This window comes from Aotus nancymaae, unplaced genomic scaffold (assembly GCF_030222135.1).
Source record: "Aotus nancymaae isolate 86718 unplaced genomic scaffold, 86718_ANA_hifiasm-v0.15.2.pri h1tg000033l, whole genome shotgun sequence".
NCBI lineage: Eukaryota > Metazoa > Chordata > Mammalia > Primates > Aotidae > Aotus > Aotus nancymaae.
Window position 1 is genome coordinate 17,789,069 of NW_026988447.1, and position 27,054 is coordinate 17,816,122.

Consider the following 27,054-nt stretch of genomic DNA (forward strand, 5'->3'; position numbering starts at 1 on the left):
CAGCCTTGCCATTTTTCCTAGTATCCTCCCTCCCTCCCTCCCTCCCTCCCTCCCTTCCTTCCTTCTGTCTTTCCTTCCTTCCTTCCTGTCTAGAACCTGGAGGTTTGTATATTTTGTTAATATTTACAAAGAACTAGTTTTGATTTTGTTCACAATCTCTGCTGTCCATATTTTGCAGTTGTTTTCTATTCTATTCATTTTCACTCTTACCAATTTCTTCTATTTTCTTTGAATTTAATATATTTTTGCTTTGTATATGTTAAAGTTGAATGCTTATTTAAATACTTGTTATTTTGTTTTAATAAAAAACACATTTAAGGCAATTTATTTCTTGATATTACTTTGCTTTTCATAGGTATGGTTTATTGTGTTTCTGTTTATTTTCAGTTCTAAATATTTTATAATTTCCTTTGTGATCTATTCTTTTAAAAAATATTATGTTTTTAAGAGAAGTTTTGGCTTTACAGTAAAATTAAGAGGAAAATATAGAGATTTCCTATATATCACCTAAATCCACTTGTTCTAGATTTTGGCCATTCTAATAAGTGGGTTGTGGTATCTCATTGTTTTAATTTGCGTTTCCTTGATGATGTATAATGTGAAGCATCTTTTCATTTTTATTCTTTGGTGAAGTGTCTGCTAAAATATTTGGCCCATTTAAAAATCAGATTGTTTTCTTATTGTTGAGTTTTGAGAATACTTTGTATATTTTAAATAACAGTTCTCTATCAGATACATTTTTTGGAAGTATTTTCTCCCAGTCTGTGGCTTGTCTTCACATTCTTCTTGATAGTGTCTTTCATAGACCAGAAGTTTTTATTTTAATAAAATATAGCTTATATCAATTATTTTTTCATGGATAACTTTGGTGTCATTTATCAGTAGAGATGATCAAATAATACAAATTTATCAATAGAGATGATCAAATAATACAAATAATCTCTATTGATAAATGAATGTAATATGTTTCTTTCATGAATTTATACTATATCCTCTCCCATTATTGATATCACCCACCAGAGTGATATATTTGTTACAATTGATGACCCTATATTGACACATTATTATCGCCCAACACCCATAGTTTACATGAGGGTTCACTCTTGGCGTTATACATTCTGTGGGTTTGGACAAATATATAATGACATCTATTCACCATTACATGGTGTATTTCACTGCCCTAAAATCCTCTGTCCTCAATTAATTCATCTCTCCCTCTCCCTTTACCCCTGGCAACTAGTGATCTGCTTATTGTCTTGATAGTTTTGCTTTTTCTGAAATGTTATATAGTTGAAATTATACAGTATGTGGCTTTTTCAGATTGGCTTCTTTCACCCAGTAGTATACATTTAAGTTTCTTCCATGTCTTTTCATGGTTTGATAGCTCATTTCTTTTTAGCACTGAATAATAGTCCATTCTACTGAAGGATATCATGGTTGCTTCTGTTTTAGCAATTATGAATAAAGCTACTATAAACATTCAGGTGCAGGATTTTATGTGGACATGTTTTAAACTCTTTGAGTAAATACTAAGGAGTAAGATAGCTGTATTTCATGGTCAAAGCATGTTTAGTTTTGTAAGAAACTGACAAATTGTCCTCCAGAGTGGCTGTATGATTTCGCATTCCCACCAACGATGAGTGAGTTTCTGTTGCTCTACATCCTGTCAGCATTTGATGTGGTCAGTGTTCTAGATGCTGGCCATTCTAATAAGTGGATAGTGGTATCTTATTGTTTTAATTTGCATTTCCTTGATGATGTATAATGTGAAGCATCTTTTCATTTATATTATTTGGTGAGGTGCCTGTTAAAATATTTGGCCCATTTAAAAATCAGATTGTTATCTTATTGTCGAATTTTGAGAATTCTTAGTATATTTTAAATAACAGTTCTCTATCAGATACATCTTTTGGAAGTATTTTCTCCCAGTCTGTGGCTTGTCTTCTCATTCTTCTTGATAGTGTCTTTCACAGACCAGAAGTTTTTATTTTAATAAAATATAGCTTATATCAATTACTTTTTCATCTATAATTTCAGTGTCATATTTTAAAAAGTCATCACCAAACCAAGTTATCTAGACTTTTCTCCTGTTATCTTTTAGGAGTTTTATAGTTTACATTTTACATTTAGGTTTGCAATCCATTTTGAGTTAGTTTTTGAGAAGGGTGTAAAGTTTATATTTAGATTCTTCGTTTTTTGCATCTGGATGTCCAGTTGTTCCATACTGTTTGTTGAAATGACAGTATTTTGTCCATCGATCTTTGACAAAGCTTAGTGTAGATCTATTTCTGGACTATGCATTTTGTTCCATTTGTCTATTTTTCTCCTTTTACCAATACCGTATTGTCCTGATTACTTTATATTAAGACTTGAAATGAGGTAGCATCAGTCTTCCAACTTTGTTCTTCTTCAATGTTGTGTTGGCTATTGATCTATGGTTTAATCTATGAGTTATTCAGGAGTACGTTTTAATAAACTATCTTTACTATTCATTTTTAACAACTGTATTATTCAAACATTTAACATTTATTGAGACATTTTATGTGACTTAGAATATAGACACTTTTTTGTAAATGCCCCACATGTTCTTAAGAAGAGTGTGTATTTTCTCTGCAGAAATACACACACAAACACACACACACATAATATCAGGAATATATCTAATGTTAGATTTAAATCTTTTCTAATTTATGTGTGCTAAAAAGTTTGAAACTGTTTTGTTAGGTACATATGAATTCATGTTTGCCTATCTTCTTGAACTGTTGTCCCCTAAATATAATTTGGTGTACCTATTTATCCCTATTAATAATTTTTCATTGGATATCTATTTTATCTGATAACATTATTGCTACAATTTTTTTTGCTATTATTTCTTGATATTTATTTTCTCAGGAATTTTCAACCTTTCTATGTTTTTGGTTTTAACTATATCTTTTATAGCCAACCTGAGCTGATTTGTATTCATATTATCTTATTAATCTCTATTGACAAGTGAATATAATCTGTTTATTTTATTGTACTTTTTTTTTAACATCTTAATTTATGTTCTTATCTTCCCTTTTCCTTTTTTTTCCCTCTCATCTTTGGCCTTATTTAGCTTGATAACATTTTCAAAAAATTACTGTGTGGTTTTTTTGGCAGTTTTGGAGTTATACATTATATTTCTATTAAATGTTACCTTTAACATTTCAATGGGAATATTTGTCTTTAAATTTGTCTTTAAACATTGTTCAGTCTATTTATCCTTCTCTTAAACAAGCTAAGGAATTGGAACCGTTAATCTACTGACTCCTTTCTGTGCCTTGTTTCCCCCTTCTTGGTTGTTGAATTTAAAAATTTAGTTCTACATAAAAAAATCCACTCTGATTGCTCTTTTAAGTTTTTTTGTAGGTAATAGCTATGTACATTTATAAATATACTTATAAACATATTTCTAAGCATATTTAGAAACATCACTTTTGGGGTTGTTTCTTTTGTTCAGTTCATTCTTTTGGGCTAATTTTTTTCTTCCTGTGAAGCTTATTTTTTAGCAACACTTTTGAATAGGTGTTTGGGTGTGTTGTATGATTTCTTAGAGTTAGTATTTTAGAGAGTCTTTATTTTGTTCTCAATTTTGCATGACAGTTTAGATTGATTCCGAATTTTGTATTTATTTGTATTTTCCCTCAGATATTTTAAACATTGTCTTCTGTTAATTATCATTGCTGTCAAGAGTTCTTTTATCAAAGTTGCCATCCTTTTCTAGATAGCCTGTCTTTTCTCTGTATAAGAATTTAAGTTTTTTATTCATTATTCTTCAAATATTTATTGATTTCCAGTTAGTGTTGTAGGCACTGGGGGATACATCAGTGAACAAAGCAGTAAAAAAATCCCAGCATTCATTAACCTTGCAGTCTAGGGAGTGAATATATAAGCTAAGATAAAGCTAGATGCTATAATAAATTAAACTCCTAATTATCAGTAGCTTGATTACTTGAGTTTTTATTTTTTATTCATCAAACTGTCCCAGTTAGACAGCTCTCCTCTAAACAGTTATTAAAAGACACAGATTTCTTCTCTTGCTATGTGACTACCATCTTTTACATTTGGAGTTTGGTACCAATGTTGTCCTAGGGTCACCTCCATTTCAGCAGACAGGGAGGGGAAAAAGCATGGAGCATTGCATGGGAGGTGTTTAGGCACCAGGCTTGTAAGGGGCACTTATTTTGATCACATATTTTCCTGTGGCCAGAACTAACTAACTTTCCACACTTTAACTTCAAGGGCACTTGGAAAAAGTAGTCCAGCTATGGGTCCAGGAGGAAGAAAAAATACATTTGGGAATCAGCTAGTAGTCTCTGCCATGTAGAGAGATATAATAAATGAGAAAATACATTGTATGTTAAATAGTATTAGTGTAAAGGAGGAAAATAAATCAGGAAGGATTTAGGGAGGGTTGCATTAGTGAATGGGTGGCTGGTGAAGGCCTCATAGAGAAGGCGTTTAAGTATATACCTGGGAGAAGTGAAGGGTTGGTACCTTGTGAATCTGACAAAAGAGCATTTAAGGCACACAAAGTAACAAATGCAAATGCCTTCAGGTGAAGGCAAGCCTGGTCTGACCAGAACAGCAGGGAAGAAAGCTGTATGGCTCCAGGAGAGAGAGTCAAGGGCTGGAGGGAAAATGAGGTCAGCTAGTCACAGATAATGTAGGGCTGTGTGGGGACATGATGACTTCTGTATTTACTCCAGTGACACTGGGAGGCATCAGTAGCTTTTGAATGGAGGACATTGTCTGACTTATGTTTTATTTGAATAACTCTGGTTGCTGGGTTGGGAGTAGGTCATGGATAGGGGCAGGAAGTAGAACTAGGCCACTTAGGAGGGTGTTCTAGTAATTTAGGTAAGAGAGAACAGTGGTTTCAGCTAGAGTGGTTAATAAGGTGTATGTGAAGCTATCAGCTTCTGAATTTATTTTGAAGGAAGAACTGACAGGATTTGCTAATGAATAGGATGTGGATGTACAAAACAGAGAATAGCCAAGGATGGTTGTCTGGCCTCAGTAACTGGAAGAGCGGAGATGTCATTTTCTGAGGGGGAAATCATCAGAATAGGATCAGGAATTCAGTATCAATGTGTAAAATTTGAGGTGGCTTTGTGACATTCAAATGAAGATGTGACAGCCAAGGGGAGAGGCCAAGCACAAAAATGTCTATTTGCCAGTTATCAACATAGAGATGGTATCGAAAGCCATGAGCCTGGATGAAGTCATAAAATAAATGCATGTGGTGGAAAAGAAAAGAGATTCCAGGTCTGAGGCTTGGGACATTCCAATATGTTGAGGCCAATGAGATGAGAAGGAACTAGCATCAGAAACTGAGAAGGAAGTAAGAGAACGTAAGAGAAAATCTAGGACACTGGAAATTCCTGGAAGCTAAATGAAGAAAACATTTCAAGGAGACAGTGATAAAATACGTTAAATGCTATTGAGGGAATAAAACCTTTTGGGTCAATGGGGAACCTTTTGGAAATCATAGCATGGGAAAAGGCCAACACCTTCAACCATATCAGGAGGCTGTGTTCAAAGTATCAGTTAGCTGTTTAACACATTCCAATACTGATTGCAAGTTCAATAGAAACTAGGAAACAACAACCAAAAGGAGAGATTAGGTGACTCATGGTCACAAGCTCCCTCCCCACACAGGACTAGGGGACAAACACTCAGCAACTTAGAATTACTTGGGAAAATAAACCCAGGCAACCCTGACCAACAACGGCAACCCTCTCGGGTCCCCTACCACCATTCCATGCTGTGGAAGCTTTTATTCTGCTTGCTCAATAAACTGCATTGCTTCTCACTCTCTCAGTCTGTAAACTCTTGTTTGGAGCTGGAACACTAAGCCAAGAACCTGAGCCTGGAGCCCAAGCTGCAGCTCTGGTTACACTGTTAATAGATCAGCTAAGATGAGGACTAAGATTGACAATTAGATTTAACACTATGAAGGTTTTTGGCGACCTTGATCAAAGAATGGTAGGTTGCATTCCCCAGAAGCACACTTGGACATGGAGATGAGAGTTTGTTAATTAGTGCTCTTGAAATAGCCATCTCTGGATTTCAAAAGGGAAGAAAGCAGTAATTGTCAAGGGAGAAATTGAGCTGTGATGCAGTCTAGTGAAGGGTCCCTGGGGGGGTGGGGGGGCTTTGATGTTGAGTTGACCCTTCCGAGAGTTGTCCTGAGTTGGGACAAGTTACCTGAGCTTGCATAAACCCTAGTCGACTAGTCACTGATATTGGACTGCCCTGTAAGGTAGTTACCTTATGGGAATCCTCAGCCAGGGCAATTCTGAAGGGCAAAGCTGGGGACTGTAATCTGGTAGCATTGCTAGCAGCTGGGTAATAAGTTCTTTAGGGGGCTCTGAGTAGTACATCACAGAGTTCACTAGAGGCAGTTTAGATAGAGTAGCAAGGGCAAAAGCCTTGTGAGAGCTGGATTAAAAAAGAATGGGAAGACAGAAATTGGAGATAATCAATTTAGACGGCTTTTTTTTTCTTCTTCTTCTTCATTTCTGATACTAGGAAGTGTCTGGGTGTGGATTTATTTTTATTCTTTCTAGACATCTGGAATGTAGTTTTAATCTTTAGATTCATGTCATTTTTCAATATGATATTTCAAATATTGCTTTTCCTCCATTTTCCCCCCAGAGCTTCCTTTATACACAGGTTGGAATCTTTCAATTTTTCCTTTATATTTTTTAATTGTTACTTCCTCTTTCTTTCTCTATCTCATTTTATTAACTTCTGGGAAACTCCTTAGTGATATCTTCTAGTTCACTGATTCTCTTATACTGTGTCCAATCTAGATTTTATTCTGTATATTAAGCTTATACAATTTTTGAAAGAATATATTTTTATTTAAAGGATTCCAAATTATTCTATTTCATATCTCTATTTTTTCTGGCTGTTTGATTTCATATTTTTATATTCTTTTTCTGAGACATTATTTCTTCTATCTCTTGGTAGAGTCTTAACCTACTTAAATTATTTTTCATATTCTTTTATTGTTTTCATTTCCTATGGAGTGAATTACTATTCAATTGTTGATCTTATTGACTGTCTTTCCTAGTGTTAGTTTTGAACATACATTTAATAATTTTTAAATTATATCATAATAATTTTCATGCTTATGTAGAGTAGGAAGTTCTATTATATTTTTGTTTTATTTACTTCTAATGCTCATCGCTTTCTGATTCATAGTATTGTAGTTGCCACTGGCTTCTCAGTCCAGAACCAGATCTTATATTGGTTCCTTGGGGGTCCTGCCCCTGTTATAGTGACATTTCAAACCTGTTCCTGAGCCAGTGGCCGGTGTGGCTAGGGCTTGGTGGTGAGACATGTCTGTCTCCTCTGCCTCTCCAAACATGGAACTTACAATAACCCCCTGTCTCAAGCACCAGTGAGAAGTTGCATTTCTACCTCTTTTCAGCTAGTCATTTTGGCAGAGCCTGGCTGTGATCCCCTACCTCATGTGAGAATTATTTTGAATTCTGGTTACTACACTGCAGCTGAATTCCAGGTTGCCTCTACCTACTTCTGAGAGCTGGAACAGCATCCACAGCTTCAGTCTCATCACCCCTCTGTATTTATGTTTCTATTTCCAGCCCTTGAAGGTAACTAAAAGTACATCCCTACCCTATGTATACCCTATTTGTGCCTGTCTCATTCCTTAGGGAAAAGCTTTCAGCCAGATTTTTTTTTTGTTTTTAGACAGAGTCTTGTTCTGTTTCCCAGACTGGTGTACAGTGGCGTGATCTCAGCTCACGGAACTTCTGCCTCCCAGGTTCAAGCAATTCTCCTGCCTCAGCCTCATGAGTGGCTGGGATTACAGGTGTGTGCCACCCTGCCCAACTAATTTTTGTATTTTTAGTAGAGATGAGGTTTCACCATGTTGGCCACACTGGTCTTGAACTCCTGACCTCGGTTTACTTGCCTGCCTAGGCCTCCCAAAGTGCTGGGATTACAGGTGTGAGCCACCCACTGTGCCTGACCTTTCAGCCAGATATTGATGAGAAAAAGATAGGTGCTTTGATATTAGTTACTCAATGTGCTATTCCTCGCAAGGATTTTTTTTTTCCTAAAAAGATATAAATGCTAGACATGGTGCTGTATACATCAACAGTGTGTTAATTGTGGACAATATTTGCTTTCTTGGGGACTCATGTTTCTAAAGTCACCCATGTAGTACACAAAACATTATACCTATTTATCTCTTATCCTTTCTTTTGTTTTAATTCTTTACAGAATCCACACATATTTATAGACTCAAGATTAGAGTTTATTATTAAGTCCTTCCATGCATATCATGTCCCTAGAATTCCCTTCTTTCTTCTTTAATGATGTTGAGGAATATGGTCTTGAGGCTCTCGCCATCCTTCTTTGTGTTCTCTGTTCTTTCTATGCTATTCACACCCTCCTCGAGTCTGCTGCTTGCCCTGTTTTTCAGAGAACTCATTCTCACTCTTGGTTTTACATACCATCTCTGGTTTAAACTACTCTCAAATTTACATCTCTAATATAGAATAAGATCCAATAAGAAGTAACAAATATGGAAACGAGTATTTACTGAGTGGACCAGGTGTAGACCCGTGCTAAACATTTTTAGACATCCATTCATTTGGTCTCGCAGTAGCCCTGTGAGATATAAAGATTATATAATGATTATTACAGATAAAAGAGATTAGTTTGTGAGCATTAAGAAAATTACTATCCTAATTTCTGGGACTGTGCAGCTCCCAGGATTCAGGACCTTCAGTTTTAAAGCCAGGAAAGTCTCAGGCAGACTGGAATGAACTGATCACTCAGGCCTAAGGCCATCATTTAGGAAGTGAGGAAGTCTGGGCTTGAACCCAGTCCCATCTGAGCAAATCCCTGCTCTTCACCGTGAAGTCATACTGTCTCTGTTAGAACAAAGCAGAATAAGAGAGTTGAGTCAGAGAGTAGAAGGTAAAGAAGGAATTCATGCAGGGGAAATTCACAGAGGGGAAAATCCTGAAATTTCATCAGGGGGATTTATGCTTTATCAGGAGTCAGGAAACTCAGATTCTGGTTGCAGTTCATTCACAAATACAGTGTTAAGCTGAAATCACTTACATCCCTATGTTGCTCTTCCCTCTCCTGTAAAACGAGAGGCTAAACAAGACAACTCCCAAGACTGTTTTCAATTTTAAAGTTGTTTTCCTTGAAACTGACCCTTATATAAATGCTCCAAAACCATTTCAGACCTTGTAAACATTTGCTAGTTTTTTTATAAGGTTATAGAGATAAAAAAGAAAACAGAAAATAGAAGCCAGAATTTTGCAATATTTCACCATTTGCTCAAATTTCTAGATTTTGCTCTTTAACATCACTATTTCTGAGCACAGCATAATTCTTTTGAAACAGTTTAACAGTTTTGGCCTTTAATTTATTGTATTTAATTTGTTGTAATTAACTCTATGGTGTTTTCATTGTTGTCTTTAACTGTTAACATAGTGTCCCAAACATCTCAGTGGGGAATGCTTATAAAGTAAGCTTTCTCTCTTTATTGTTATTTATAAAATGTTAATGGCTTCTATTTAAGGCATGTGTGATTAATAACTGAGAGAATGTGCTTTTATAACAACACTGCTTTAATCTGTGAAAATCACAAGCAAAACAGAGTCACAACATGTCACAATTATCACTGAAGGCATAACTGCATGTATTGATATGGAACTCTTCATAAGATATCTTGAAATCATTTCTGATATAGTAGAGTGCTAAGGAAATAAGGCTCTTTTTATTTTTTGTTCTTGGACATATGTGCTCTGATACATTTCTAACTGAAATTCCCCAGAAATAAAATTTATGATAAAACATAACTTCTAATATTTTAACATTTTGTTCAAGAAAAGTCCAATCTCTATTACCCCCACCTCTGCCTTTCTCTTGGCATTTGAGGGTTATTAGTCAATAACTGAGTGGGAATTTCAGGTGAGAAAAATGTGGAATAATGTGAACTTTTCTGGAACCAGTTTTTGAAGTGTGTGTGTGCTTCTTTAACACTTGCTTTGGATCAAAGTACTTAGCTTCTCATTGGATAATTATGGTCTTCCTATCAAATCTTATCAAGATAACAAGAGGGAGCAAATTAAGCAAAGCCCATTAGTCACATTACAAAAATTCATGACACGTTATACATACATTTCAGTAGTAGTGGGGTTTCTAAATAAATATTAGGAACTCTGAGAAAACTAAGAAGATTGTAATGCTTTAGGACTTCTCTGCAGGAATTCAAATCAACAGTTTTTACAAAGTTTTTATTTCTTGGCTAGTCATGTGCTCAGTCTTATGGAAGACAAAATAAATTTAAAGAACTAGTTCCTGCCCTGGAATCCAGCACAGATCTTGGTGGCTTTTACCAAAGCGCTATGCTTCATATTTCTTTTGAGTGAGTGTAAGAAGAGAAATGGAACTATCTGTAATGACTGGGGTAGTATTTTCAGGGTTCTAATAGATTACATCGAAAAATTAATAAAGTGTATATTATTATTAAGTAAATTGTAATTGATTTATAATATATAATCAGAAAAGGGCACAATTCCTGCATGTAGCTCAATGAATATTGATGAAATGAACACATTTCAATAATCACCCTCTGATAAAGAAATGCCCACCCTCTAGAGGGTATTCCAGAGGCCCTCCTTGTGCCCCCCACCTGGGACCCTGCACTCTTTCCTCACAGGTCACCATTATCCTGTTTCCTATTGTCATTAGTAAGTTTTGCCTGTTTTTGAACTTTATATTATTAAAAATATAGACTATGTCCTCTTTATGCTGGCTTCTTTCAAAATAATATATATGAGAATATACTATGTCTTTGGGTAAAGCAGTTTATTTTCGCTGATGTAAAATATTCCATTGTATAAATAAAATGCAAATTATTCTATTGTCAAGGGACATTTGGGTTGCTTCTAGTTTTTAGCTTTTACAAATAGCACTGCTGTTCTCATTCTTATATGTGCCTTTTGGTGTACATTATAAGCCTTTGCATTGGGAATTTAAGGGTTGGGTCATAGTATGGATTCAATTTTTAAGGTAATACCAAATGGTTTCCTGAAGACTGACAATTAACACTGCAACAGGCAGTGTTAATTAGAACTACTGAACTATTTCAGTAGTTCTATATCTTTTTCAACATTTGGTATTTTCTAAGAAGCCATTCTTTTGGTTGTGTGATGGTTGTGGTTTTATTTGTGTTTCCTGGGTGATGAATGAGTTTTGAATGAGTATCTTTTCACATGCTTCTTTCCCATTTGATTGCCTATTTTTATATTCAACTGCCTGCCTTTTTCATTGATTTGTAAAAGTTCTTTATATTGTATGTTACATTTGTGCTTATAATTGTGGATGATACATGGACTAAAATGCAGTATTTCAATTTATTCTAGCAGTTGATCTCTACTCAAGTATGGCTCCATCTAACATTGATCATTTCCTTTTTACCCAAATTACTCTACTTAACTGAATGATAGTCTTATCTCACCAACCCCAGCCCATCATCTGTTGGTAAGCTTTGATCTTCAGTGACTTTTGATGTATGTGTTCATGTATTGCCAAATTCTATTTATACAGAAATGTATCAAAATCCTAAAATAAGGTCACAGAAAAACTCCATAGCTTGTTGAATATGGCTCTGAATAGTTGGTTTTACCCATTAAGAGAAGCAAAAGGTAAAATAAAGAGTGTAATTTAGCAAAAAAGTAAGTGAAAGAATTTTAAAGTATAATGGGAGAGTGTTTTCAGTTTAACATCTCATTTTTAATGAGTTGAGAACTGAAATGTATTAATAACTGCTTTTTTGTGATTTAAAGATTTAAATATTTTATGTAAAGCTGGGAATATTTGAGATCTCTTAATTAATGTAAGTGTCCATGCATGCCCATAAGAGAATAGAACATAACATCTATTTTATGAAATAGTGAAAACTTATATCCAGAAGTTACCTTTGAAATCATTGGTGGTGTGTCTCTGAACCTGGAGTGCGGGGTTGAAGGTGGGTGGGAGGTAGTTGGGAGTGATGGGCAGTTCAAGGAAAGCCCCTGAGACCCTCTTCTGTCAGAGCAGCCAGGCTTTCCACCTGTTATTCTCATTGGCTTCTGAGAAAGAGTTCCTTTAAACATAAGTTGAAGCTACTATTTTTAATATTATGTGTCTATTTTAAATCTTTTGCTTCTAGACAAGGAGGTAGGATTCAGAGAGGTTAATTGGTTTGCTTCAGATCACTTTGGCAATGGCAGAATCAGGACTGAAATCCAAGTTTGCTCTCATCACAGTGCTCCTAGAATCTGAGCTTTGTGTTAGCTGAAGTGACATCCTAATGATTTATTTATATTCTTTCCTTCCCACTTCCTGGTTCTGGGTAGCATATTAGCCTGAGTTATTTAGAGAATTAGAGGAAGCTTTCTGCATCAGGAAAGGAGTATAACTTCATGTGCTTGCCACTGTTCCGTGGTCCCTGGATTCCTAGCTTACCTGATATTAATCATAAATTCATAGAGTATCTTCTTTCCAACTAATTTTATGGCCCTCTGACAAATTTGGATTATAATTTAATTATGTGATTATAAATTTCTTATTCTCCTATCATCTAGTGTAGTTGGACCTCTGTATCCATGGATTCCGCATACATGGGTTCAACTAAACTCGGACTGAGAATATTAAAAAAAATGGACAATTGTGGCTGTACTGAATGTGCACAGACTATTTTCTTGTCATTATTTTCTAAACAATATGGTGTTAGAACTACTTACATAGCATTCACATTACATTAGGCATTTTAAATAATCTAGAGATGATTTAAACTATATAGGAGGGTATGCATAGGGTATATACAAATACTATGGCATTTTACATAAGAGACTTGAGCATCTGCAGATTTTGGCATTCACAGGGGTCCTGGAATCAGTCCTTCATATACAGAGTAATGACTGTATACCTTTACACATTTTAGATGCCTAATATTGGCCCTGTTATATTGGTCCTCATTGGGACTTGTGCTGTTTGTTTTTCTTTACCTGCTCTCCTTTCTCTTTTCTTATTCCTATTGTTTGGTGCTGGCAGAGCTGATGATTTGGTCAGAGACACTAGGAGACTTGACAGAAAGAAGTCAGTTAGAAGGAAAATCCAGAAGATAACCTAAAGGTCTTTGTTGACTTAGTAGAGGAAAAGTGGAAGGGGTCTTAGACTTAACCAGAGAAGGGTGACTAGGACAAAAGCTGGGAGGAAGGTCCTAGAGGTCTAGGCTTGAGAGACACATGATGAGGCCTACAACTAGGGACATGACCAGGTCTAGACTACTTTTCTTGGTATTCTGCTCCAGAGTTACAGAGCACAGAGTTAAGTAGAGAATGTCAGGAGGGAGGCAGGAACTCTTGCCCATGCAGTTGATTTCTGGGATTTGGAGTCAACTATTTTTTAGCATAGTATACAGAAGCAATGGAATAAGTTTTAGAAACTGATGGGGTCTTAGAGATCTTCTTGCCCCAAATTTTACCTTGTAAATGAGAAAACTAAGTCCAACCAAAAAAGCAAGCCTCCTGGCTTTGTTCTACATGGAGCTGTGGAATGCTAGTCCTATGCTTTTTACCCATATTTACTAAGTTGCATAAGAGAGAAGAGCTCAGGGTAAGAGGTTAGGTTTTATTTTAAATGAAGTTCAGAAGCTATGGAAGGGAAGTAATATGATCTGATGCACAATTAAGAAGACGACTCCTGCTGTGTGGAGAACAAACTGGCAGAGAAAGAGTGGAAATTGAGAGAGCAGTTAAGAAGCTATTTCAGCAGTCCCAGAATGAAATGGTTATGGCTGGAAGATGAAGATGGAGAGAAGCAGATGTATTTTTAAGTTAAAAACCTGTAAGACTTGATGAATTGGATGTGGTACACAAAAATATAGGAGAAATAAAGTATTTATGGTTTGAGCAACTAGGTGGATATAGGTATAATTTCTAAGATAGAGAAATGGGTAAGGGTGAAAGTATGATTCAGGGTTAGGAGGACTGAGGTGGAGGGACAGTGGGGAGAAAGTTTGGGTAGTAAATGAAGACTTACTTCCGTTTGCCATAATATCAACTGCTGAAATTGCCTTTCCTGGAGCATGGCTAGTTTCCTGGCATCCTGCTAAATACGATAAGGCACTTTTTTGCCAACAGAATACTGAACATAAAGGCATGATAAAGTGTTTTTATTTTATTTTGTTTTGTTTTATTTTATTTGAGACAGGGTCTCGCTCTGTTGCCCAGGCTGGAATGCAGTGGCACAATCATGGCTCACTGCAGCCTTGACTTCCCAGGCTCAAGTGATCCTCTCACCTCAACCTCCAGTAGAGTAGCTGGGACTACATGAATGCACCACTGCACCTGGATAACTTTTTCATTTCTTGTAGAGAAGGAGTTTCACCATGTTGCCCAGGCTTGTCATGAACTACTGGGCTCAAGCAATGCTTCTGCCTCTGCTTCCCAAAGTGCTGGGATTATAGTACTGAGCCACTGCACCCAGCCTTACAGTTTTATCAGTCTTCTACTTTAGGAAGGTCAAGCTAAGAAGATAAGGTAGGGAAATAATAGTTTCCACTTCTGTTTGTCTTTCATCCATGTAGAAATGGAATTAGAAATCCTTAGCATTCCTGTAGTCTAGTTTCAGAGAGCCTTAAGTTGTATCTACTGTAAGAGAAAGGGTGAAAGGACTTTTTCACAAATGTGCTGAGGGAAACGTAAGAAAGTAGGTCATCCCTGTCCAGTATGCTGTTGCCATAATTACTGATTTTACAAATAACAAATGCTTTTTGAGATCCTTCTAAATCTGAGGCCTTTTCAAGGCATAAGAGATTGCAGAGAGGAAAACAGAATCTTGGCCTTTATGGAAGCTACCTTCTAGAACATTGGTTATGTCAGTGCCTTGTTCAAAAACTTTCAATAGTTCTTTGACAATTTCAGCAGCATATAGTCTAGCCCTCTGCTGAAATCAGACATATGACTTGATGTCACCTAGACTTGTATTCTCACCTCCATGCCTTTGCTTGTGCTATTTCTCTCACCTTCCTGCCTGCTCTGTTTTAAGTTAGCTAATCTGATCCACTCAGGACTGATGTTCAGTACCACAGGAGTGTACTGGCCAGCATTTGGTTCTGATTAACCCTGTGCTCACCATTCCAAGTGTAGGTACCTCAGTTCTTCTTGAACTCTCTTTTACATCACCTTCTCAGCCTTCAGTGATGTTGTCTTCATTTGAACTTATGGTGCTCACAGATTTATATCACCTATTTCACAAATAAGTGATATAAGCTCACAGATTTCCTTATGACATCTGACATACTTTTTTGCACGTTGTTTTCATCTTTATTTACAATTTGATTTATTTTTTTCTGAAATAAATGGAAAGTCCCTTGCACAACTCAGGCATTAAATATGCTTTTATTAATTGATGGATGCACTCAGCATCTCATAACTGTCTGCTGGAGACTTAAAGTGGAGAGGGGCCCCATTTGCTGATATTTTATGTCACTGTGTCCATCTGTAAGCAATTCCATCCTTCATGGCCTTTCTCCACCCCCAGCTCCTGTCTCAGAGTCCTCCCTCATCACCTCGGGTTTGCAGGGGCATTACCATGCCAGCGCCCCTTAGGATGCTTGGCTTGTTTTCTGCATTAAAAGGACAGTGGGATGTCTTGCTTGCCAGCCAACTTAATGCAGGCTGACACTCCTGGCACATTGAATTAAGGTGGAGGAGCCAACAGTCCCAGAGAAGAGTCCATTTCTATGGAGATTAAAACAAGAAAATGACAGAGCACAAAACACTTTTATTTCCTTCTTATACTTAAAAATAAAGAAGATAGTAATTAAACCAGGCTAGAAGATGAGTTCTGATTGTTAATTGCTGAGGGAGATGCAGTATTTTAATTTATCCCAGTTCATTTGCAGAACTAGGCAGACAAGGTACATATTCTGTGCTCTAGCCCATGAGATGATGTTGACAATTTGAGAATTAATCATTTTTGGATGTTCCAGATTTGCTATTTTAAAACTGTAACTGCAATAGTATTTTCCCCCTTTTGGGTAGAAGGTGAGGGAAAGTGTTGTAGCATTTTATCTAAGAGTATGAGGCTACAGGGTCCTGACTTTCATAGAGCAGAACTTTCCTACAGAGTTACTAAAAGAATTACCAAATTATTTAATAGGTCTTGAATTCTGAACTCATAGTTTGTTAGTTGAGTCTGCCAACTGAATAATTATACATAGAGTCTTAGAACAAGGGCCTCCATGGAGCTCTGTTAAAGCATTTAATATTCCCATTTCTAATAGTAAAGCCATGTGGGCATATAGTAGCATGCACTGATGTAACTGACTCCTTGGCTACAGAGGTAACATTTGATACATTTTGGATAATGCTTTGGAAGTAATGATAACGTCAAATGTAGAAGGGCTCAGCTCAATGAAACCACTAATCAGCCCTTTATTGAGCACCTCCAGAATGCAATGCACCGGCCTGGGAACCATGAAGAATGAGGCACAAGGCAGATTTCATTCTTCTAACTGAACATTTAAATATTCTGGGAAACTTTCAAAAATGCAGATGCCTAGGTTCCACTCTAGACATGTATTTAAAAACTCCTCAGGTGATTCTGATATTCATCCAGTGTGAGAACTGCTGGTATATAGTTTTGTTTTCAAGGCATTTGGAGTCTAACTGGGAATATAGGACTAATTGGGGAATATAGATGTATACTATATATCTATCACTCTGTGTTTTTAGCGCCTTACACAGACAGCATATGATAAATTTCTAGGGAGAGGCATGGACAACATAACTACTGTATTTAAGAGAGGAACAGATCACAGGAACAGAGGCTGGGTGGTCATGGAAGAGGTGGGATTTGAACCTAGGCTCTTAGGGCAAGTAGGATATAAATAAATATAGATGAGATGTCAAGGCATTCTGAGTGGAAGGCTGAGATAAACTAAGCTTGAAGGTAGGAGTGTATAAGGTATGTGCCAAGTACTAATTGGATATTAGTTGAAAGTAGTAAGAAAGTAGGTAGTGGAAAGTAGTAGGAAATCAGAGACCTGCATAGGGTCTTGAGCCCAAACATTTGGATTTGAGTTTTGCACATGCCACTACATAGCTTCTTACTTTGACAAGTTATTTTACTTCTCTAAGATCCAGTTTCCACATCTGCCAAAATTCATAATAATAGTTCCTACTGGGTTGTTCAGATTCAGTAAGGCAATGTGTATACGAGCACTTGATTAACTGCAGAGCCCTACCCAATGCTAGCTATCATTATTGTCTTTTGGAGGAGAAGGCATTGAGGGTTATAGAGCATAGAAATGACATATAAAAACTTTTAATCTTTCATCCTATTTACTTATGAGTGAGCAAAATAAATGGCTAAAAATAAATATTTATCATCACGGAATTACTTAATGTAACTGTGTTTAAGGATTTGGAGTTCACCCTTCAAAAAAGAAGATTATCCTAACTGCCCCTCATGACTACTGCAGAGGCTATGGCTAAAAAAGCAAAATGTGAGTATCTATGCTTACCTAACAACTCGATGTACAAATCATAACACTCCAACTGTTTTAACTAATCTTTTCTATTAATTTGTGACCCTCAGAGCAACACACTGTTGGCATATCTTGAAAGCATTTATTCCATTCCCTTTATTATACATAACCAACTTTTGAGAGATCTTTTTAACTTATTGTGCTATCCCATATGGTATTCACTTTTCATATGTGAGCTCTTCAGTCCTTGAAATGTGGCTGGTGGAAACTAAGGAACTGAATATTTAATTTAAGTTTAATGACTTTTAATTTAAAATTAAAAACTGATAATTCAGTTACTGGAAAACTTTAAGCATGTTTGGAACAAATTTGGGCACATAAATCTATTTTTTTCAGAAGACTATTTTATAAAATTTAAGTACAGGTTAAGTAGTTCTGATAAAAATTTAGCATCTGAGTTGAGATGTATCTAAGTAGAAGCAAAATACATACAGAGTTTTGAAGATGGAACAAAAAAGAATGTAAAATATCTAATTCATTTTTAATATTGATTAATGTTTAAATGGTAATGTTTGGGTGCATTTTATTTAAATAAAATAGTCTACAAAAATTAATTATTATGTTATATAAATGAATTTCACCTTTTTAGTATGTCTACTTGAAAGCATTTAAATTACATATAAATTTCATATAATTCAGTTTACATTGTATATCTTTTTTTCGGCTTTATTAGGGTATAATTTACAAACAAAAATTGAATATATATGAAGGTGTACAACATGCGTGTTAACATACATATACACTGTAAAATTATTTCCACTATCAAGCTAATTATATCTATTACTTCACATAGTTAGCTTTATTTCTGGTGTGATGAGACTACTTGAGATCTTTCTCTTAGCAAATTTCAGGTGTACCATACATTATTATTAATTACACATTGTATTTCTTTTAGAGTTGATATAGACTTGGCAACAAGACAAGCAATCCTAACATATAGTGCTGCACATAGAGCTGAGGTTATTGCTGTTCTGCTACTTCCTCTTGGCTCCTGTTACCCCTGACAGTGTATGATACAGGCCAGCTGGCATCTGCCTAGGGCTGCCTAGAGTTCTGTGATGATCACTTTAACTCTTTTTATTTTGATAACACAGAACATTTTTAAAGATGAGAAGGTCAGAAAGGGTGGAAGATCCAGGAAGTAGAGGAGGAATATTCTCTAGTTCCATTTTGCCTTAGGTCATGCCAACATGACCTTGATGCTATGAGCTTGCCATTTCCCTCCATCTCCATAGCAACCTGGCCACAGTCTGAGAAATATTAACATAGAAAGATTTTTGGGCAGTATCCTGTAAAATCTGTCTGAGGTATACATGAAAATTATTAGCATTTCTTGGTGCAAAGAAGGCAAAATACTTTGTTAAAGAAAAACAAGGAATAAGGGTGGGGGAAAGTGAGTCAGTAAGAGACAATTCAACAGAGTGCCTTTAATTTAGAACTGAAAAGTTGAGTCTTAATGCAGAATGTATTATGGGAAAAAATGTTGAATATGTGTTTTAGGAGTTGATAACCAGATACCACTTGAAATTTGGGTTTTATTTGGTTCTTATAACTCTTTTTAGGAAGAAATTAGAAATAATTTATGTTTTCTTCACTTACATGTAATGAAATTAATATAAAGTATTGTATTTGAAGTTTTTGTCCAAAGAGCTTCTATGCACTTTCCCGGTTCCATAACTCTTTACCCTAGAACTGATGGCCTTAGTTCCAGCTTCTCTCCTCTCTAGCTTCTCTTCTCTCCATCTTCTCCCACTTCTTGGCTCTCTAACCGTTCTCTCCATCTAAACTTGTTTACAAGCAGGTTATTTCCATAGATGCAGTTATTCAGACCTTTATTTGTTTTTTGCTCAGTTGGTGTGTATTTACTTTTCAACAAAGAAATTCTGCAAAATAAAACTTAGGAAGAGCTCAAATATGTAAAACAGGTAAGATCTGATTGAAAGAAGGAAACACCCCCAAAGCACATGAAATTAATGAAGCACTTTAAATTTGAAACCACTGCCTAAGCCTGGCTTCCATTCACATGTTATTTCTCTCGGGATATTTCTGTTTTGAATATTATTTTTAATAATACAGTGAGAAGCTTTATCTTTTTAAAGGGATATTCATACATTAGTGAGCTAGCGGTAGGGGGTGTTGGTGGTTGTTGGCTTCTATCACAGTGTCCATCTTAACTGACTGTCATGGCATTTATTTACACATTTTTTTTCTTGCACTAGACCCTTAAGCACTTGGAAGACAGAAATAGCTAGTCTTATTTATTTTAGCACAGTTAGCATCAAAACAGCATCTAGCACTTAGTAGATATGTGATAAATATGTGCTAAACTGAGTCCTATTGTGTCTGAGGTGGGGCTTTGGTTACACCTGTCAGGCATTTACCCTAATTGCATACATAGGGTTGGTCTTAGCCATGTGGCCATACATCTTTGCTTAAGATTATTTTTTAAATAAATGTTTGTGAAGCCTCTCTGAAGAATGTAGCCTATTAATGGGAAGGATGGAAACCCTCTGGATATGGCCAGTTATTTTTATTATATTATGAAAAACAAATGTTTTAAAACTGCTGGGTCTTTTTGGATACAGAAAAGACTTACTCAATGATTCTAATTAAGAGATGGCTCATTTTTTTGTCATAGTTTCCATAACTAGATTTTCTTTGTGTATCTTCACTTCAGAGGTTCACTGGAGCAACTATGTAGAACCTCTAAAATAGTAGATAAATCTGATTTTATGAACCGTCATTACAATCATGTTAAGCTGATGATATATGAAAAATGAGGGGTTTTTTAAAAGATAAAATAAATGTATGGAAATGTTTTAGGCTAGTGAAATATTTGGGATTAGAGGTACTTCTATTTTTTTCCTATGGAACTGTTAGTATTTGCACTCTTGTCTTACTTAGATGAGTTTAATATGACCATTTCAACCTCTTCATGAACTTCATTGCAAAAACATTTATTATTGCTTATAATGACTTCCTATTGCTTTTGAGGGCTTTAATAGCATGAATAATAATATGTATGAAAATATTTTATTAACTGCAAACATGTTAATTAATTAGTTCTGGATAAAAGGAATTTTAATAAGACAATTTATCCAAACTGCATTAGAAAGTTATCTTTGTGATTTTGAAGAAATGAGGATTGACTAAAAAGTAATTATATAAACACCGTCAGAGAAACACTGTTACTATCATTAGCCCAATGATAGTAATACAATAATACCAAAAATAATAAAATTTCTCACATTTATTGAAAACTTATTTTGTGTCAGGTGCTGTGCTGTTTTGTAACAATGTTTAAGTTAATCTTCAGACAACTCTCTGTGGCATATATTATTATTATCCTCATTTTACAAATAAGAAAAATAAGGCTTAAGACAATAAGGTTCATGAGCAAATTGGAATTCAAACAGAAAATAGAGTGACTCAGGAATATGAGCTCCTCAAAATCATTCTATATACTCTCAATATTTACAAATTAAGCCATAAGTATAGTTTTCTTAATACAGAAGGAACACACCTTAGCAACTTCCTCAAAATAATATATGAAGTGCACTTGAATGTGTAAATGATGCAAACCTATATTCTTGCCCCATTATGAATAAAGAAAGAGGAGCCTAGAAGATTATTGACTGGATGGAGATTTAATATAAATGTTGTTTAATTTCTTGTAATTTTTAGACTAATTTGTTGAATAGATACATGTCCTTGGAAATTATAAAAATAAATGATTCTAGCATTGCCTTTTCTAAGGCATTGAAGTATGAGTATCTTGTACTAGCTTGTAAATTTAACTCTTTTGTTCAAGGCTACTTTTTAGTAATGGTAGAAAATCAGAACAGGTGTACCTTAGTGTCTCAAATGACAACAAGGGCTCAGGACTGCTAGCTGGAAGTCAATGTCCACATGCCTTCATTGGAGCCATTTCAGGATCTATGTGAAATTGCTGCTATCTGGCTATGGCTGACTTTCTCTGCTCCTTTATGAACAGTCTCAGGCCTTGTTCTGCTCAATAATCTGATGGCCTGACTGTATGGGTATGTTGTGACAGTACCTTGACATGTCAAGATCTGCTTTCTGGCCCTAACAAGGCCATTAGGGCTGCCAGAGCGCATATGGTTTCTCCATGGTCCACAGGTGATGAGTGGCACTTGTGGACAGGGGAAATCAGAGTCTTATCAAGAAAGAGCCCAGCAAGAAAGAAAATGCTACCTTGAGAATTTAACTCCTCTGTCAAAAGCTAATTTCTAGTTACAAAGGGGGAAATAGAAACAGCTGCATCAGCACATTACATGACAACAAGAGGTGGAAGTGCTGGCTTAAAATCCAGGTGTCAGGGAAACGTGCATATCTCACTAGGGTGACCAGCCAAGTTTCAGTGAAATTTCTAGTACTCATAGGTAGTACATGGCATCAGGAAAAGCAGCAGATGTGTAGAAAAGGGCAGCAAGGAGCTCAGGAGCACAGCACCTACACACTGCCTTAACACTGCTGTGTGACTTCAGCAGGCTGTCAGGTCTCTGCATCTCAGAACTTTGCCTGTAAATGAAGACTAGATCATCTCTAAGGTCTTGTCTGAAATGAAGACATGATGGTTTCCACAAAGCTACATTTTCAACAACAACAACAGAAAACCAGTGAATTAATAAATTATATTGCTTGTCATGTGCATGACGCATGACAATGTTGTAATTATAAGTGATTGTAATTAAAGTACTTGTAAGAGATATTTGAATAGTCTGAAGAAAGGAATGAGAAGAGGAAAATATTGTCATGAGAGAAGGAAATGGAGGGCAAGTTGTGAAGTCACACCTAGGAATAGCTCTCTGCCTTTCTGCCATGAAGTAAATGCTCTGGCTGGAGGCCTCCTCAAAGCAAAATTAGATTTTAGTTAAAATTTGATGAAACAGTTTTAATTCCAGAACTCTTGCCCTTTCCATGTGAGGACAGTGCTTCTTATGACTTTGAACTGGGAAATTAATGTGAACCAGGCTTCATTCCTTAGGACCTCATTACCCCAAGGTAACAGCTACCTGTGGCCTGTGAGTCTACCTGATAAAAAGCAAGGAAATATTTTGTGCGGGAATAAAGAGACAATTTTGCCTTCAATAATTTATTATGAAATTTTTGAACATGTAGCAAACTTGAAAGAATTTTAAATCAATGCCCATAAGCTTACTACCCAGTTCTTACCATTAATATTTTACTATTCTTGATTTGTCACATACCCATCCTTCAATCGACATGCATATCATTAGTTAGAATTCATTATTTGTTTATAGTTTTTCTTCTTTTGATGTAAAATGTGCATACAAGGAAATGCAGAAATCTTAGATGTACATTCATTGAGTAGACTCAATGATAATATATGCCTGTGTAATCCAAATTCCTATCAAGATAAAGAACATTCCCATCTCTCCAGAAATATTCTTCATGTCTCTTCTTAGTCAATCCATCATACCTCCCAGCCAAATAACTGTTCTGTTTGTTTTTTCCATCGTAGACTAGTTTTATCTGTTCTAGAACTTCATATAAGTGGAACCATATACTATGTGCTTTTTTGTATAAATCTGCTTTAACTTGGCATGTTTTTGAAATTTATCCATAGTGTTGTACATGTCAGAGGTACCTCTTTTTTATTGCTAAGTAGTCTTTTATTGTACACATATACCACAGTTTATCAACTCCTTTAATGTTACATATCTGGGCTGTTTTCAATTTAGAATTATTATGAGTAAAGCTACTATAAAGATTCTTGTACAAGTCTTTTGTAAACATACATTTTCATACTCTCTGGTAAATACCTAGGAGTGGAATTGCTGGGTTGCAGGATGGGTGTATATTTATCTTTATAAGAGATTGCCATACCTTTTCCAAACTGATTATGCTGTTTTTCATTTCTACCAGCAATACTTGAGGGTTCCAGTAGCTCTACAACTGCATCAACATTTGGTGTTATCAGTCTTTTTAATTTTAGCCATTTTGGTGAGTGTAGTGATATCTCATTACAGTTTTGAGTTACATGAAGATTGAGTTTTTAATTGCTTAAAATATGAGTGGGTGAAGAGGAGAGAAAACCTTCATAGTAAGAGCACTAAAGGAGGTAGAGTTATAAAAACAGAGAGCCTACTGGCCAGACTTTGAATAGGTAATATATTTAAATTTTACTAAGTTTGAGTTAAGAGGAGGAAGCCAAGAAACACTTAAAGTGTCAGGATCAGCTAATATCATTCCATTTTTAGTATTTGTACTGCTGAAGCAAGCACAGGATCAGCTAATAGTAAATAAAATATATAAAGGAGAAAACTTAGACAAGGCTAAATGAGAATGATGTAGTCTACATGCTATAGAATTGTACACATAGTCCTGTTTAAAATAAATTAAGGAACTTAGGCTGGGTGCTGTTGCTCACACCTGTAATTGCAGCATTTTGGGAGGACAAGGCATGTGGATTGCTTGAGCCCAGAAGTTTGAGACCAGCCTGGGCAACATGGTGAAACCCCATCTCTACAAAAAGCAGAAAAATTAGCTGAATGTGATGGTACATGCCCATAGTCCCAGCTACTCGGAAGGCTAAGGTGGAAGGATTGCTTGATCCTGGAAAGCAGAGGTTGTAGTGAGCCATAACTGTGCCACTGTACTCCAGACTAGGCAACAAAGTGAGACCCTGTCTCACCAAAAAAAAAAAAAAAAAAAAAAAAAAAAAATTAAGAAACTTAGAAAATAGAAATAAAACTTATAATATCATCCATCCATCATCCATCCATAGGCATGTATTTTTAATATAATTGCTACTTCTATTTAATAAATTTATTGAGGCATTTTATTTTACACTTATAATTTTATCAACAAGTTGGAAGGTAAATACTCTTGAGGAAGGTTACAGCTTTCTGCATTAGTCATTAAATACAGAAAACACAGATAGACTTGTTAGTAACTTTTGTGCCCAAAACATGTTGTTATATCTTCTATACAGTAACATTTAAAGGACTTTCAGAATGGAAGGATATTTCTATTTTGTTTATTTTCTTTGCTTTATCTGGGCTGAAGTAACTTAAGATAATCTATCTTATTACCTGACCATTACAAGCTTATATTTCTTCTTAAAAAGCAAAATATTACATTGAGATCATTATATTCTTTTGCTTCCTCTTATAATGTCCACTTAAAAAATTCACTTTCACATTACCTACTTAAAAAATGTTTCTGTTTCTATATTAGGTCCTACATTAGATATCACCAAGCAAGACTTTTTTCAAGAAGCAAAAACTCTCATTGCCCAGCATTATGAGAAAATAAATGAGGTTCATGCTTTGCATTTATCTAATACTACAGTTTTAAGTTTTTGCATACTACAATGATTATTCCAAAGGATTGCATAAACCCTAATTTGTTATTGAAGAAATAGAAAAGAGAGGCTGGGTGCAGTGGCTCACGTCTGTAATCCCAGCACTTTGGGAGACTGAGGTGGGTGGATCATGAGGTCAGGAGTTCAAGACCAGCTTGACCAACATGGTGAAACCCCATCTCTACTAAAAATACAAAAAAATTAGCCAGGCATGATGGTGGACGCCTGTAGTCCCAGCTACTCTTGAGGCTGGGGCAGAAAATTGCTTGAATCCAAGAGACAGAAGTTGCAGATCATGCCACTGCACTCCAGCCTGGGTGACAGAGTGAGACTCCATCTCAAAAACAAAACAAACCAACAAACAAAAGAGAAACAGAAAAGATAATAGAATTGAGAAAAATGAAACCCTCACTAGCTATAAAATTGATTTTATATAACATTTTAAAATGACTTTTTAGTTATACAAATTTTAATTATGCAAATGTGTTTGATTTGTACATTTAATACAATTTAAAATTTTTGAAGAATTTTAAATAATTGGATTTTTCATCTCAAGTAAATATCCCTTTAAATACTGTTTGGACAAAGCTAAACTAGAAAATGTATTATGAGATGAGTCTTTTTTATACCCTTAGCATGACCATGCTTACCTGTATCTTCCATTATCTTTCATATATCTTTTTGCATTAGAATTGTCTATTTGCTGGTCTGATAGCTCCTTGAGGGCATAGACTGGCTTTTGAATGTTGTATCTCTAGCAATAACGATTGTACCTGGCTCAATAAATATTTGCTGAATAGCATATATTTGCAAAGTGAGAAGAAGGAGTGGAAGGGAAAGGGATAGCAAAGAGATGGAGGAGGGTGAGCACAGGGTGACATTTTGGAGGAGAGCATCTATAGAGGAGGCAGTAAATTTGGGGAAGGGGCAACTATTGTGACAGATTGGGCCTTTGGGAAGACAGGTGAGGGGAGGTTACCTTCGGATGGTTTACTGTGTGCCAAATGATCCTAGTCCTCTTTTGAATACTTAAAAAAATTTTTAAACAAAATTTTAAATAAGATTTTAAATATTTTTCAATATTTCTTGTCAGGGAGGAGGATTCTAATTTTTACTTATGTTTCTTTTGAATGGTCCTTTATACCAAGACTGGCATATATAGTTTTAGTCTTGTAATAAGCATTATTCACATTGCTTAGCTAATTTTTTCTCTAACCAATTTAAAATGATTTTCAATTATATTGATTTCACTGGTGGGAACATGGGATAAATGTTTTACAGTCTTCATAGTTAGACAGATATGGCTTAGAAACTTGACATGTTTTAAAATTCTTATCTATTAATAATAGCCCAGTGTTCCATCTGAAGTTCCTGGCAAAATGTAATATTAGCACACTAAAACCTCCTTATTGACATTTTGAATTAGCAACAATTTGAATTTTTATAAACCTTTTTTTGGGTATGTGTATTGTTGAGGCATAGGGAAGAACTATAGTTCTATCTGTGTGTAGAGTAATTATGCTGTTTGGATAATTACCTGTCAGAGATCCAGAGCTGTGTTATTCTTCTGTTGTTCAAGGTGGTCAAAATTAGGAAGCAGTTATGATTAAAAGGATATGAAATATATGTTCTATTACCAATATGCTGTTTTTAAGAGCTTACCTCCATGTATGTTCACTTATTTCTGGTTCAGCAAAGAAAGAGGTTTGAGGGATGTTAGCATTTTATAGCTATCTAAAAGTTCTTCAAAGATGGTTGAAAATAATTTAATTTCTATATTAAATTGTCTATTTGAAAAACTCCTATTTTACAATGGATTTTGAAACCTGTATTTAAAAATATCACTTTGAGGAGAAAGTTGCAATTTTAAAATTTACATTTCTTTCAAAGTAGAATATAATCCTTATGGTTGTGAAGGACTTTTGGAGAATGACATAGAAAAACATCTGATTTAGTTGGTTATTGTCATTTGTAATTTACATTAGAGTAGATGTCTTATACAGTAAGGTACTTTGTAAAATGTTTCTAGTAGAGATGCAATTTTGTGAACTTATTAATAAAATGTATTATATAACATTATTAA

General features: G+C 35.4%; 1 protein-coding gene across 1 annotated transcript in view; it reads left to right on the forward strand.

Moving 5' to 3' along the window:
* The first annotated feature begins 17,541 nt into the window (after positions 1–17,541).
* Positions 17,542–27,054, forward strand: part of IQCM (IQ motif containing M) — a 421,233-nt gene continuing 411,720 nt past the window's right edge. Inside the window, 2 exon segments of the mRNA XM_064383724.1 lie at positions 17,542–17,578; positions 24,845–24,927. Of these exon segments, the coding sequence (XP_064239794.1) occupies positions 17,542–17,578; positions 24,845–24,927 (120 nt within the window).